The sequence below is a fragment of the Benincasa hispida genome, chromosome 5 (assembly GCF_009727055.1).
Source record: "Benincasa hispida cultivar B227 chromosome 5, ASM972705v1, whole genome shotgun sequence".
In the NCBI taxonomy this organism is placed as follows: Eukaryota; Viridiplantae; Streptophyta; class Magnoliopsida; order Cucurbitales; family Cucurbitaceae; genus Benincasa; species Benincasa hispida.
The window spans coordinates 13,205,508-13,217,571 of NC_052353.1; the positions used below are offsets into that span (position 1 = coordinate 13,205,508).

Below are 12,064 nucleotides of genomic sequence, written 5' to 3' on the forward strand. Positions count from 1 at the left end.
CAATACAATTGACATGTCACCAAATATAATTAATGTCCACATCAACACATAATAGGCATCTTGTTAACTTAGAGTTAAGTTAGGAACAATTTAGAATCATTTAGCAAACACAAGTACAAAAGTGTCTATTTTGAAAAATTTCATTGATCAAATACACATGAACTTCAAAAATCAAACTTCAAAAACCAAAAGTTCAATTTTATAATCTCAAATACTTGAAATATTTTTTATTAGCTCATTCATAACTAAACTTGTTTTTTTTTTTTTGGTAAAATTGCTTTAGTTCAACAATATCTCAAAGTGAAAGAATGAACCATTGATTCAAAAGATGATAATAAATGTATCATCCAAGATACCGTACTCAAATTGCACGACTAATTGTGATTGGTTGAAACTTACACGAGGAAAGAAAAGAAAAGGAAACTTATTTAAGTGCATCATAAGCTACATTCATCTTTGTGCATCTTACCCAATTGTCCAATCATAGTTTGTCATGACAAATTCTCCCTGCTTTTTTTATTTTTTATTTTTTGTGTGATTAGAGTGAAATACACAAAGATAAGAACATATTAGGATACACTCAAGTATTGCTTAAAAAAAAGCATCTTCAAATCTTTCAACTAGTTCAATTTCGACTATAACTCGATCGCTCCTACTTGCTCAATTCCTTAAAACAAACCAAAGGTTTGTTTTAATTTAGCTGGGTTCATTATGCTTTTCTATAACATTTTTTTTTCATCCAAAGTATTTGGTATGTTCAAAGAGTATAAACATTCAAATAATACCAACACTTCAAAACTAAGTAAACAAACATGGGCTCTACTATTGCATGCCTTCATTGAATACATATTACAAGTACATCAAGAAAAGCATTCAAAAGCACAAACCACATATTATCTGCAGATGGTTTTATTTATTAGTATTACTCTGCAGTTTGAGTGAATACATAATCACAGTTTGTGAGTTCACTCTCAAACCATTAACCATTAGAACACAACTTTGGTGAATTTATCAAACTTCTTCTAATTGAGAGATAATGCTGGCAAAAACCTTGTAGCCATTGGCCATATCACTAAAATTACAATACTCATTGTCTGCATGGTAGGTATCAGACAAACCTGCAAACAAACACATTAACTAAAGTGTAAATCAGATCTTCATAATTTACGATCTATGTAACAAAAGTAAAACTACTTTTAAATCACCGATTGACCCAAAAACTTAAGGGAATAGATAAAAGAAAGTTTAATTATATATCACTAACACTCCCCTCATTTGTAGGCTTGAAATATGAAAAAGGCCCAACAAGTGAAAATCAATATTAATTAGGAGGAAACACGGTGCAGGGGCTTGAACACATGACCTCTATGGAGTACCATCTACTCTCATACTATACTAAATCACCGATTAACCAAAAAACTTAAGCTTTTGGGTCAATAGGTGATTTAAGAACTACTATTCACATATTAGATGCCGGTGTCTTTTTGAGTTCACTTTTAGTGAAGTGGATTGTAACTTTTTGGGGTTGAATATTCGTTTGAGCTTTGTGAGTTTTGATATTATATTAGATAAATGGTTCCAACTCAAATCCAATTGATAATTGGAGGAGTAACCCATATTGTATTGGGTATCTTTTCATCTCTTTCCAATATGACATCTTCGACAAATGACTTGTACACTAAATTGGATACTTTTAAGATCATTTTTTTTTTTTCCTTTTCATTCTTACTTTTCTATAGAGAGCTTTAGTTGTTACACAAGTTCTCTCGAAGGATTGTTGTATCTCTTGAGAGTACCAAAAAACTGAGTGTAAAATGGGAGCACATCGTTCCTTATGGACAACACTTATTAGTGCGTTCTCGAATCAAGAAATTACAAGCTCTCTAATCTCTCGTTTTTGTTGTTATTTTGATTACACATTTAATGTATGTCCTTTATTTCATAAATTTCTTTTTCCCTAAAATTATTTCCCCAGCATACTATCCAAATTGTGGTAACATAAACAGCAGCTGAATTAAGGAGCATTTAGAAGGGAAAATTAAGACAAAAATCATACCATAGCCAACGTTCTGAACATCATAGCCATCCTTCTGCAAGTAGCAATAAAGGAAGATAGAGATTAAAATCAAATGTGTGGATAAACCGTAAGTCCATGTTTGAAAGTGATTTTGAAATTGTTAAAATCGCTATGAAACATACTTTTAATAAAACACAATTTTGATTAAATGTAAATAACGTTTAAAGGTGTTAAATTAAATAGTAAATTAATTTTTAGTGATTAAGGATTTGTTTGGAATGACTAGAGAAAAAGTCGTTAAAAAAACCATTTTTATTTAAATTTCTTAGATGAAAATTGTTTAAAATACACCTTAAAAGTGTTTTGATTGCTATTTTGAGTGATGACCAAAATACTTTAATTTTCTTCAAATTTTAAAATGACCTACTTTTAAAAATTAAATACTTGAAAAGTTGGACGTATTTGAATTGACTTTCTAAGTGTATAAATAAGTATTTCTAAGTGCAAAAGAAATATTTATAAACACTTAAAAATTCATTCCAAATGGGCCACCTTAAAAGTCATTCCAAACATATTTTAAAAGTTTTCGATGTTACACTTTTAAATGTAATTTTCATATCATAAGAAAAATTAGGTTTAAAGGATTAAAAACATGTTCCACGATGATTTTGAAAATGACAAAAGTGATTTTAACTATTTTAAAATTACTCCTAAACGTACACTAAATGATTTTGAACATGGTAAAATTAATTTGAATCATTTTAAAATCACTCTTAAACATGCACTAATCTGAGGAAGAAAAAAAAAAAGAAGAGAGATGGAGTAATGTGTTTTACCTGAAGATCAGCAACAAGTGGCAAAGTCCCAGTAAGTGAGAAAGGTTTGACATGCCCTATAACTTCCTCTGTTGCATTATATAAAACTTTATAGCCGATAGAATCAAGATCACATGCAATTCCCGGTAACGGCACACCAAAAGTCATATCGATTCTAGGGAAAAAAAAATTAACTTAGGGTTAAAAATTAATAAGAGCTTAGCTCAACTGACATCTATATATTTGAGGATCAATAAATTAGTGATTCAAATTTCTTCACATCCAACTTGTACTAAAAAAAAGATGAATAAAGTGTTGCACAAGTCTGTGAAAAAGCATATTATTGTATTTTGGGATGTACCCATTTTTTTAGCCAATTTAGCTAGTTCAACCATGTATTTTCTTTTAGCGAAAAATATCATTTTGATCCTTAGATTTTGGATCTAATTTATATTTGGTCTCTAAATTTTAGAATGTTATATTTTTACTCATTATTTTGTAGTATAATTGATATTTGGTCTCTAGGTTTTAAAATAAATAATACATTTTTATCCTTGGGTTTTGAATTTTGTTTCAATCTGTCCCTTTAAAGTTTCAAGATTTGTACTTTTAATTTCACTTCTTCTTTTTTTTCTTTTCTACCAAATACTTATTTCTAGTCATTGGTGTTAATGTCGATTGATTAATATAATTTGTAATAAATTTCACTAATTTTTCATCATTATTAAAATTAATTAAAAGATTTCACATCATCATTATTTTAAATTAATTAACTAAAAGTTATTGTCAAGAACCAAAGTGAGCGTTAGTAAAATATCAAAAGTAAAATATTGAAATCTAGGGATCAAATGAAAACTAAACTCAATATTCAAGGATAATTAAAAATGTAGTATTCTGAAATCCACGATCAAAATATAAATTAAATTCAAAACTCAAGAGTAAAAGTGTAATATTTAGAAACTTAAGAGTCAAATAAAAACTAGACTCAAAATGATATTTTTCATTTTTCTTTTAATTTTTTTTAATTGTTTTTCCTGCTTTGTAGTTGGATTGGACGAGAAAAAAGATTGACACAATTCATAATCAACCCAAGTATTGTCCTAATCCAAAATGAAATTTAGTATTTTTTTCGTTTTACTTTGAAATGAGATTTTGTTAGAATATTTGAGTGAATGGAACATAATTTCTCGTAAAATTAAACATAACTCAATTGACATTTAAATGTACTAAAAATTACGAGATCCAAGGAAAAGTACCTTCCCCTTAGGCCTTCAGCTGGTAGGGTATACTTTGAAACTGGACCCCTTGATTCAAGATCCTCCACATGTGCATTAATATAATCAACATACTCTTGGATTTTTGTCTTAAGATAATCCATACTTAAAAAAAAAACAAAATTATTAGAGGCTAAATCCACAATTTATATAATATTTCATTGAGAAAATATAAGAATAACAATATAAAAAACGGATGTTAAAATATCAGTTTGGACCTATTACTTACCCATTTAATCAATATTAGTTAAAATATAATTTTACCCTATATAATTTCAATAATTTCGAATTTTAGTACTTTAAAGTTAATCTTCTAATCAAAGTTCTTCTCAAATTTAATTATTGTTCTAACTTTTACAACTTTCATACGGCTCTGGTATGCTTCTCACCACTTAAATATTCTCTTTTTAGAAATAATAATAATTTTCATGTAAGAAAATTAACCATAGAAAGACTCACGGATAATAATAAGTTCTTAAAAAATCTAATTATAATTAATTGTATAAACTAAATTTAAGATTTATTGAAAATATAAGAAGTCCAAAATTGGACATATTTGACGAAAATTGAACAAAGTACAGAATCTAAAAAGTTACTTTAAAATAGTATGTTTACAATTTGGTGGAGAAAGAAAAGATGGTACTTACTCGTAGAAGGGAGTTAACCTGAAAAAAGAAATACATAAGTCAAATTAATCAAGAAATACACAAACAAAAATAATTTTACTATAAGTCAATTTTACGGGGGGAAAAAATAGTTTAAATTATAAATTTGGTCCCTATAGTTCGGAGAAAAAGTTAAAATTAGTCCATATGATCTTAAAGTTAAATTTAATCTCTACAGATTAATAGAACCTCATAAATAATCCCTACGGGTTGATAACTAATATTCATAAATAGTCCCTCTATATGAGGGGTTTTATCAAATCATATGAACTAAATTCTAAAAGAACTAGATTATAGTTTTTTTATAAAACATATGGACTAAATTTGTAATTTAATCAAATATATATTACCTTACATCTCCAGCAATGGTAGATTCTCCCGGAATTTGATTAATACCACCTCCAGGATCTAAATTAATGATAAAGAAATGACCATGGTGAGATGAAGGGTATGTTTGTAATACATTTTCTAGTGTTTAATTTAAAAGGTAAGTTATTTTGGAAGAAATTAGAGTGTTAGGCAACAACATTAAACAGCTTTCTAGATGTATTTTAATACGTGTTTATCAAAAGTATTTAAATAAAAACAAATTTTTTAAAAAGCACTTTTTTCTAAAGTGAATCCAAACAGATACCCTAAAATTAAATTGAGTGAAGGTTTAAGATATCTTACAATTCCATTGGGTTGGTTTCATGGTTGATGGTATTGCAAATCCATATTCTGCTTCCTTAGGAGCAGCTGGAAAATCTTCATAAAACCTTAATTGGATTGGTTTGAGAGCGTCCATTGCTAGCTCCAAAGCATTAATAGCCTGCATACAAGAAAAATAGTTACCTTCAAAGTAGTGATATAATCGAACTTAGGCTATGTTTATCGCATCGTGAAAATTGTTGTAATCATAATGAAATTTCATTATGGATCAATAGTAATAAATTTGAATCGTAAATGTATTTGGACTACTTTTGATCGCGTTTATTTGTCACATTTACTATTATGATTACCATTATGGTTACATATGAGGGTCAAACGTTAGTGGTAATAGTAACAGTGTCAAAATTCATATTTTTCTTTGGAACAGTAACAATAATGATAACTATAATGTGACAATATTGCAATCTATCAATTTAAAGTTTTTAGTTGATTGATGGTTATAATTGGTATTAGAAAAGTATGTCTTGGGTTCGAACTCCTGTAGGTAGTATCATTCATTTTTTGTTTTGTTTTGTTATTCACTAGTTTAATTTCTATCCATTTTAAAAATTAAGCAAAGTTTTGAAAACGAGAAAAAATAGGCTCTATCTGATAATTATTTGATTGTGTTTTTTTTAAAAGTTATTATTACTATATATATTTGAAAATTATATTAGTTTTCTCACCATATTTATATCATAATTTTCATCATTCTTGAGTAAGCATTAAATTCTTAGCAAAATTAAAATATATACTTTAAGGTTTCCTTTCATAACCATTTAGTTTAGTGTTTTTTGGATTTTGGTTTTTTAAAAACAAAAACCATACACGCTTTATAACTGTTTTTGGACTTTTGTTCTTAAAAACTAAAAGCAAAAGACATGTTTTATAATTGTGTTTTAGTTTTATTATTTAATAAAATAAAATCTAACTATTTTTACAATTATTTTTCAGCTAATATTATAATTATAAAATTATATTCTTGTCTTAGGGTTGGGGGATTTTTTTATTTATTTTTTAAAATTCATATAGATAAAACAATATCAATATTTAAATGAAATGATTAATCACAAATAAAATGTCATTTATAAAAAATCAAATAAAGAAAAATTACAAAAATAAACAAATCAATAAAATACAAGAAAATATTTTCATTTACAAGAGAATAAGTAAACAACGAAAACCATTTAGTTTGAACCCAAAAAAAAAAAGGAAAAAAGAAAGAAAAACACACTTTCATTAAGATTAGCTGAAATTTTTTAAATAAAAAAAGTTTTTTTTTCTTAATTAAAAAATGAGAAGTGATGTTAAAATGAAGAGTAAAATAAAAAAAATAAAAAAAAACGGACATGGTTGACCGTTCAATTTCATATAAACAGTGAAAATCATTTATTATAAAATGGAAAATAAATAAAAGCAGAAATTGCACCCAAAGGGCTTAAACTTGTGCAAAAGGAGAACAACAAACGAACAAGAAAAAAACCCCTTTTTTAAAAACGATTTTTTTTTAAAAAAAAAAAAAAAAAATTTCCTAGCAACTTTCAAAAACATTTTGAAATTAAAAAATAGAAACTCAATCGAATACCAACAAACCTATTTTTTCAAAACTAAATACTAAAATTAAAAAAAAAAAATCCAATTAGTTATTAAACGAGGTCTTAATTCTCAAAATTGACTTAGATTAAAAAAGGAAAAAAAATTCCTAAAATATAGACAATAAGACTTAAAAAAAACAACAATTAATAGTTATCAAATCAGGTATTAGATTTCAAAAAAGTAGTTTTGTTTTTAGAATTTTATTATGTAGTAGAGTTATTATTATTATTATTATTTTTTATTTTTTATTTTTTTAAAAAAACATAATACAAAATTGTGAAGAAAATAAACATAAATTTTAAGAAGGAAAACCAAAATTAAAAATATTGGATTCGAAAAACATATGAATTTTTACCTTGTCTGGCATGCCACTGTGGAAAAGTTTTCCAGTTGTTTTCATTGACCAAGTTAAGGAACCTCCAGTACCAATACAAGGTTGTGAATCTGATGTATCTATCCAATATCTATACATAAAATCAAATTAATATACACCACTTAATAATGTATAGAATAAATTCCTAAAAATTAACCACCTACCTAAACCTCATTAAAGGACATAAAAAACTAAAAAGACGATACCAACTGTCAGTATACTTACCTCTGAATCGATAGCATATATTTATGTCAATATTGAGCTAAGCTCATTTTAACATAATGTTAAAAAGTTTAAAGTATCATTTTTGTCTAAATATATATTTTGAATTTTCATTTTATTTTAGTTCCTATATTGTCAAAAAATAATTAAAATAATCATGGTTTTTGGACGAAAAAAACGAGTTAGTCTTTGTAAGCGTTTTTTAAAATAAATTTTGGAAATATATTCACACATGCATGAAAATTATATTCTTATTATCATTTAACAAATCTCGATAAAAATTAATTTTGATGAACTAAATGTAAGATTAATTTATTAAAAGTAGACATACTAAAATGTAACGAAATCCACAAAAAATGGTATTTTAACCATGTTAAACTTATATATAGTTAGAAATCACGAGTGAAATCGGTTGAGGTGTACGTAAAGCAAGCTTCAACGTCCATGGATATAATTAAAGAAAATACCAATGAATTAAAGCAATAATGGTAACTTACAAAGGACCTCCTTTTAAATTATCAAAGTATCCATCTTTATGAAGTTGTTCTACTCCAATTCCTTGAATTGAATTGTTCTCTTCAGAGACAATGAATATAACAACAACAGATGACTTCAATTTTAGTTTAGTTTCTGCAATCTTCTTCAAGAGTTCAGTTAAAAGAGCAACATGTCCCAAACAATCAGTAGTCCCACGTCCTCGTAGTTTATCCCCATCAATACTCAATGAGAATGGATCAAATTCCTGGAAAAAAAAAATTTATATAACAATAATTGTTTTTATTTTTCTTATATGAATACCATATATCCACTAAAACTGATATATATTCGGTTCATATGGCTAGGTACAAATAAAGTCTCACATTGGTTAGCGAAGAAATTAGTTTATGATATACATGTGAGGAAAATTCAGCTGCACTTATCATTATACTGCCCATGTGGCTTAAACAAAAAGGCTTTCTTATAAGTTATTTTAAATGGAACACGAATCTTTGCTTTGTCGTAATCAAACACACGAGCGTGTTCTAGTTATAAACCATTTTTATAAAAAATGTGTTTTAAGGGAATACCCAAGTTTCGCGATCGGCAGGGACAACATCCATGTGACTTCCGACGAAGGAGACGACTTTTCCAGGAACAGTTCCCGGATACTCAATAATCAAATTTCCACGCCCAGGAGCATATTCGACATTCTTGATGATCAAGGGTCCACCATTGTCAGTGCTGAAGGGATAAAGAACATCAAGGACGTGACGGCCGACCTTATCCTCTTGAGGAATCAGGTCGGGCGGGTTGTTCTGGACGAACTCCGCCTCGCCGATGAGCTTCGACAGTAAAGAAATGTAGGAATCCTTCTGGAGCTCACCAAGAATGTCTTTAATGGATGAACTGGAACTCATGGCTGTGTATGTTGTGTGATTTCAAATAACAAAAGATTTAATTTGCACACAGAAATGGCTCTCATATTGGAATGTATATATAGGTAAACCATACAAACAACTTTTAAGAAATGAATGCGAATAACTCCCAAATGAAATCATCATCATTATTATTATTTGAATTTTTATTTTTTCTAAAGTCTTTTCGATAATTATTTCGTTCTTTTATTATTTTTTCTCTTTTTCAAAAAATTAAACTTATTTTCTTTCAATTTCTTACAATTATTTGTATATATCATAAGTAAAAAAAATTGAATTTCGACTGTCAAATTCCAAAAACAAAAACAAATTTTTTAATAACTATTTTTTTTAGTTTTCAAATTGATAAAAAGTAAAATAATAGTGCAAGAGAATTTAGAGGTGGACGAGATATTTATAGACTTAATTTTTATAAACTAAAAACTAAAAACCAAATGATCACCAAATGAACCTAAGTTTTTGAACTTCTTCTATTCGGAAAACAAAATTCCAACTGCGTTAATAAGTTCGATCCATCGGATTTCAATTTGTGTCTATATAAATCTTTGACCTATTCAATATTTTTTTAAAAATTTATAAATCTATTATACATAAAATTGAAAATTGAAGTTTCCATTAAACATCAATTTCAAATTTATATATCTAATAAATAAATTAATTTCTGGATTTTTTTTTATTGTAAGGATATAATATATACAAAACTGAAAATTTAAGAACGTGTTAGTCATTTTTAAAACTCAAGAACATATTAGGCACTAGATTAAAAGTTTATGCTCCATTTGTTAATTACCATTTGGCTTTTGATTTTTTAGTTTTTGAGAATTAAATCTATTTCCTCTCAATTTATTAAATAGTTTGTATATTTCTGTAAGTAAAAGAGTTGGATTCTTAAGTAAATTTCAACAACAAGAAAAATTTTTAAAAAACAATTTTTTTAGTTTTCAAAACCTGGTCGTGTTTTCAAACATATTGGTAGAAAGTAGATCACAAAACAAGAAATTTGGAGGTGGAATGAATGTTAATAGACTTAATTTCCAAAAACTAAAAACAAAAAATTAAGGTCTCGTTTGGTAACCATTTCAATTTTTGTTTTTAGTTTTTGAAAAATTAAACCTCTAAAACACTCATTCCTCTAAATTTCTTGCTTTTTTTTTATTTTTTTTATCTACTTTTGACCATTTAAAAAATAAGCCAAAATTTAGAAATTTAAAAAATTAATTTTTGAAAACTTATTTTTGTTTTGGAATTTGTCTTAGAATACAACTATTATACTTAAAGTTGCAAATCATTGTAAGAAATTAAGAGAAAATTGACTTACTTTCCAAAAACTAAGGCCCCGTTTGGTTACTATCTCATTTTTTGTTTTTGGTTTTTGAAAATTAATTCTATTTCATCCAGATTTTCTTTACAATGATGTGCATATTACTTAAGTACAATTGTTGAATTCTTAGTCAAATTCTCAAAACCAAAACAAGTTTTTAAAAACTATTTTTTTAGTTTTAAAAAATCGATTTGGTTTTTTAAACCATTGGTAAAAAATAGATAACAAAAAAAAAATTTGGAGGAGGAATTAATGTTTATAAACTTAATTTAAAAAAAAATCAAATAATTAGTAAACGAGGCCTAAAACTCAAAAGCCAAATGATAATTACCAAACAAGGCATAAATAGTCATTAAACAAGAGTTTAATGATTATACTTATCATTTAGCTTTTCTTTTAATTTCCATGAATTTCGGAAAAATACCATTTTATCCATTGTTATTAATTTTTAATAAATTATTTAACCAAAGTTTAACATATATAAATTTCGTCCATTTATCCCATCAAAAAATATTTACCGCGGTAAAAATAGTGCAGTAAGCATCACATTAAAGTTCAGTATTAAACCACCGATGTTCTTTTTCTTCTTTTTTGGTCCAAATTAAACCACTGATGTTAAATTATTCAAAAAGACTAAATTGGTTTGACTGAAATCAAAGGTAAAACTAAAAATGTTAAGAGAAAACAAAATTTACATTTTAACTTTTTATTTATATTTTATTATGCTTTATTTCTATAAATTTAAGTTACCAATTCATATAGGATATGAAAAATGTCAAATACTATGATAATTAAAAAATATATAATCGACGATAAAATGTCAAAAATTTGAATTCATTCCTACATAGAATGCACATTGGTCGATTGATCTAATTTTGGGTCACGATTGACGTGGATAACTAACTTGTTAGCTTATGTATCATCTTTGTAACTTCGATCAGTTATATATGATGGTGATCTATCGGCACAAACTGATACAAATAGAAAGGGAGAAAATAGGAGAAAATACTTTGCCATGTTAATACGTATGGAAGAAGAGATAAGAAATAATGGAAAGAAAGAAAAAAAAAAAGGGGAAGATGAAGAAATAAAAGAAAGAAAGTAGGGAAGAAGAAGGAAAGAATTGGGGGGAAAAAAGGGGAAAAAGAAAGATAAAAGAAGGGGTAGAGAGAAGAAAGAAGATGAAAGAAATAAGGAGGAGAAGAAAGACGGGAAGAAAATATGGGGAAGCTAGAAATAAAAAGGGAAAGACAAAGAAGAGAGAGTAAGAAAGGAATAAATAAATAATAATATAAGATATTATTAAATATATACTCTTAAAAGTAATAATAAAACCACTTTGAGTAGGTTTGTCAATGGTTGGTTTTGAATTGGATCATGAATTTTGTTTAATTGGGTATGAATATTAAGGAAAATACTTCATGTATTTCGGGGCAGTATTTATTTTTGTACATTTCATTAAATTATCCAATCATAGTTTGTCATGTGTCAAATTTTTTTATTTCTTTTTTGAAATATTTTAAGGATAATTGTTTTAAATGGTAAAACTGCTGAAAATATTTTCAAGTATAACAAAATATCACTGTCTATCCGTGATAGATGTAGTGAGTGATAGACCGTGATAGATATCTATCAGATACTGATAAATGTCTATCGCGATCTATCACTGATAAATA

General features: G+C 26.8%; 1 protein-coding gene across 1 annotated transcript; it reads right to left on the reverse strand.

The window, feature by feature from the left end:
- Positions 1 to 817: 817 nt before the first annotated feature.
- On the reverse strand, positions 818 to 9,104 carry LOC120078212 (acetylornithine deacetylase-like). Its single transcript, XM_039032436.1, has 10 exons — positions 8,720 to 9,104; positions 8,150 to 8,394; positions 7,413 to 7,521; positions 5,444 to 5,582; positions 5,122 to 5,179; positions 4,754 to 4,771; positions 4,089 to 4,211; positions 2,854 to 3,007; positions 2,057 to 2,090; positions 818 to 1,118 (listed from the first exon to the last, which is right to left on the reverse strand). Exons 1-10 carry the CDS (start codon positions 9,047 to 9,049, stop codon positions 1,012 to 1,014), a joined length of 1,317 nt encoding a protein of 438 aa, XP_038888364.1. The 5' UTR covers positions 9,050 to 9,104; the 3' UTR covers positions 818 to 1,011.
- Positions 9,105 to 12,064: the final 2,960 nt, after the last annotated feature.

Coding starts and splice junctions, on each gene's coding strand:
- LOC120078212 (XM_039032436.1), bottom strand. CDS start 9,049: ATGAGTTCCAGTTCATCCATTAAAGACATTCTTGGTGAGCTCCAGAAG. Junction 8,395..8,719: donor CTGCCGATCGCGAAACTTGG/GTATTCCCTTAA, acceptor TTTTTTTTCCAG/GAATTTGATCCATTCTCATT. Junction 5,180..5,443: donor GAAACCAACCCAATGGAATT/GTAAGATATCTT, acceptor TCATTAATTTAG/ATCCTGGAGGTGGTATTAAT.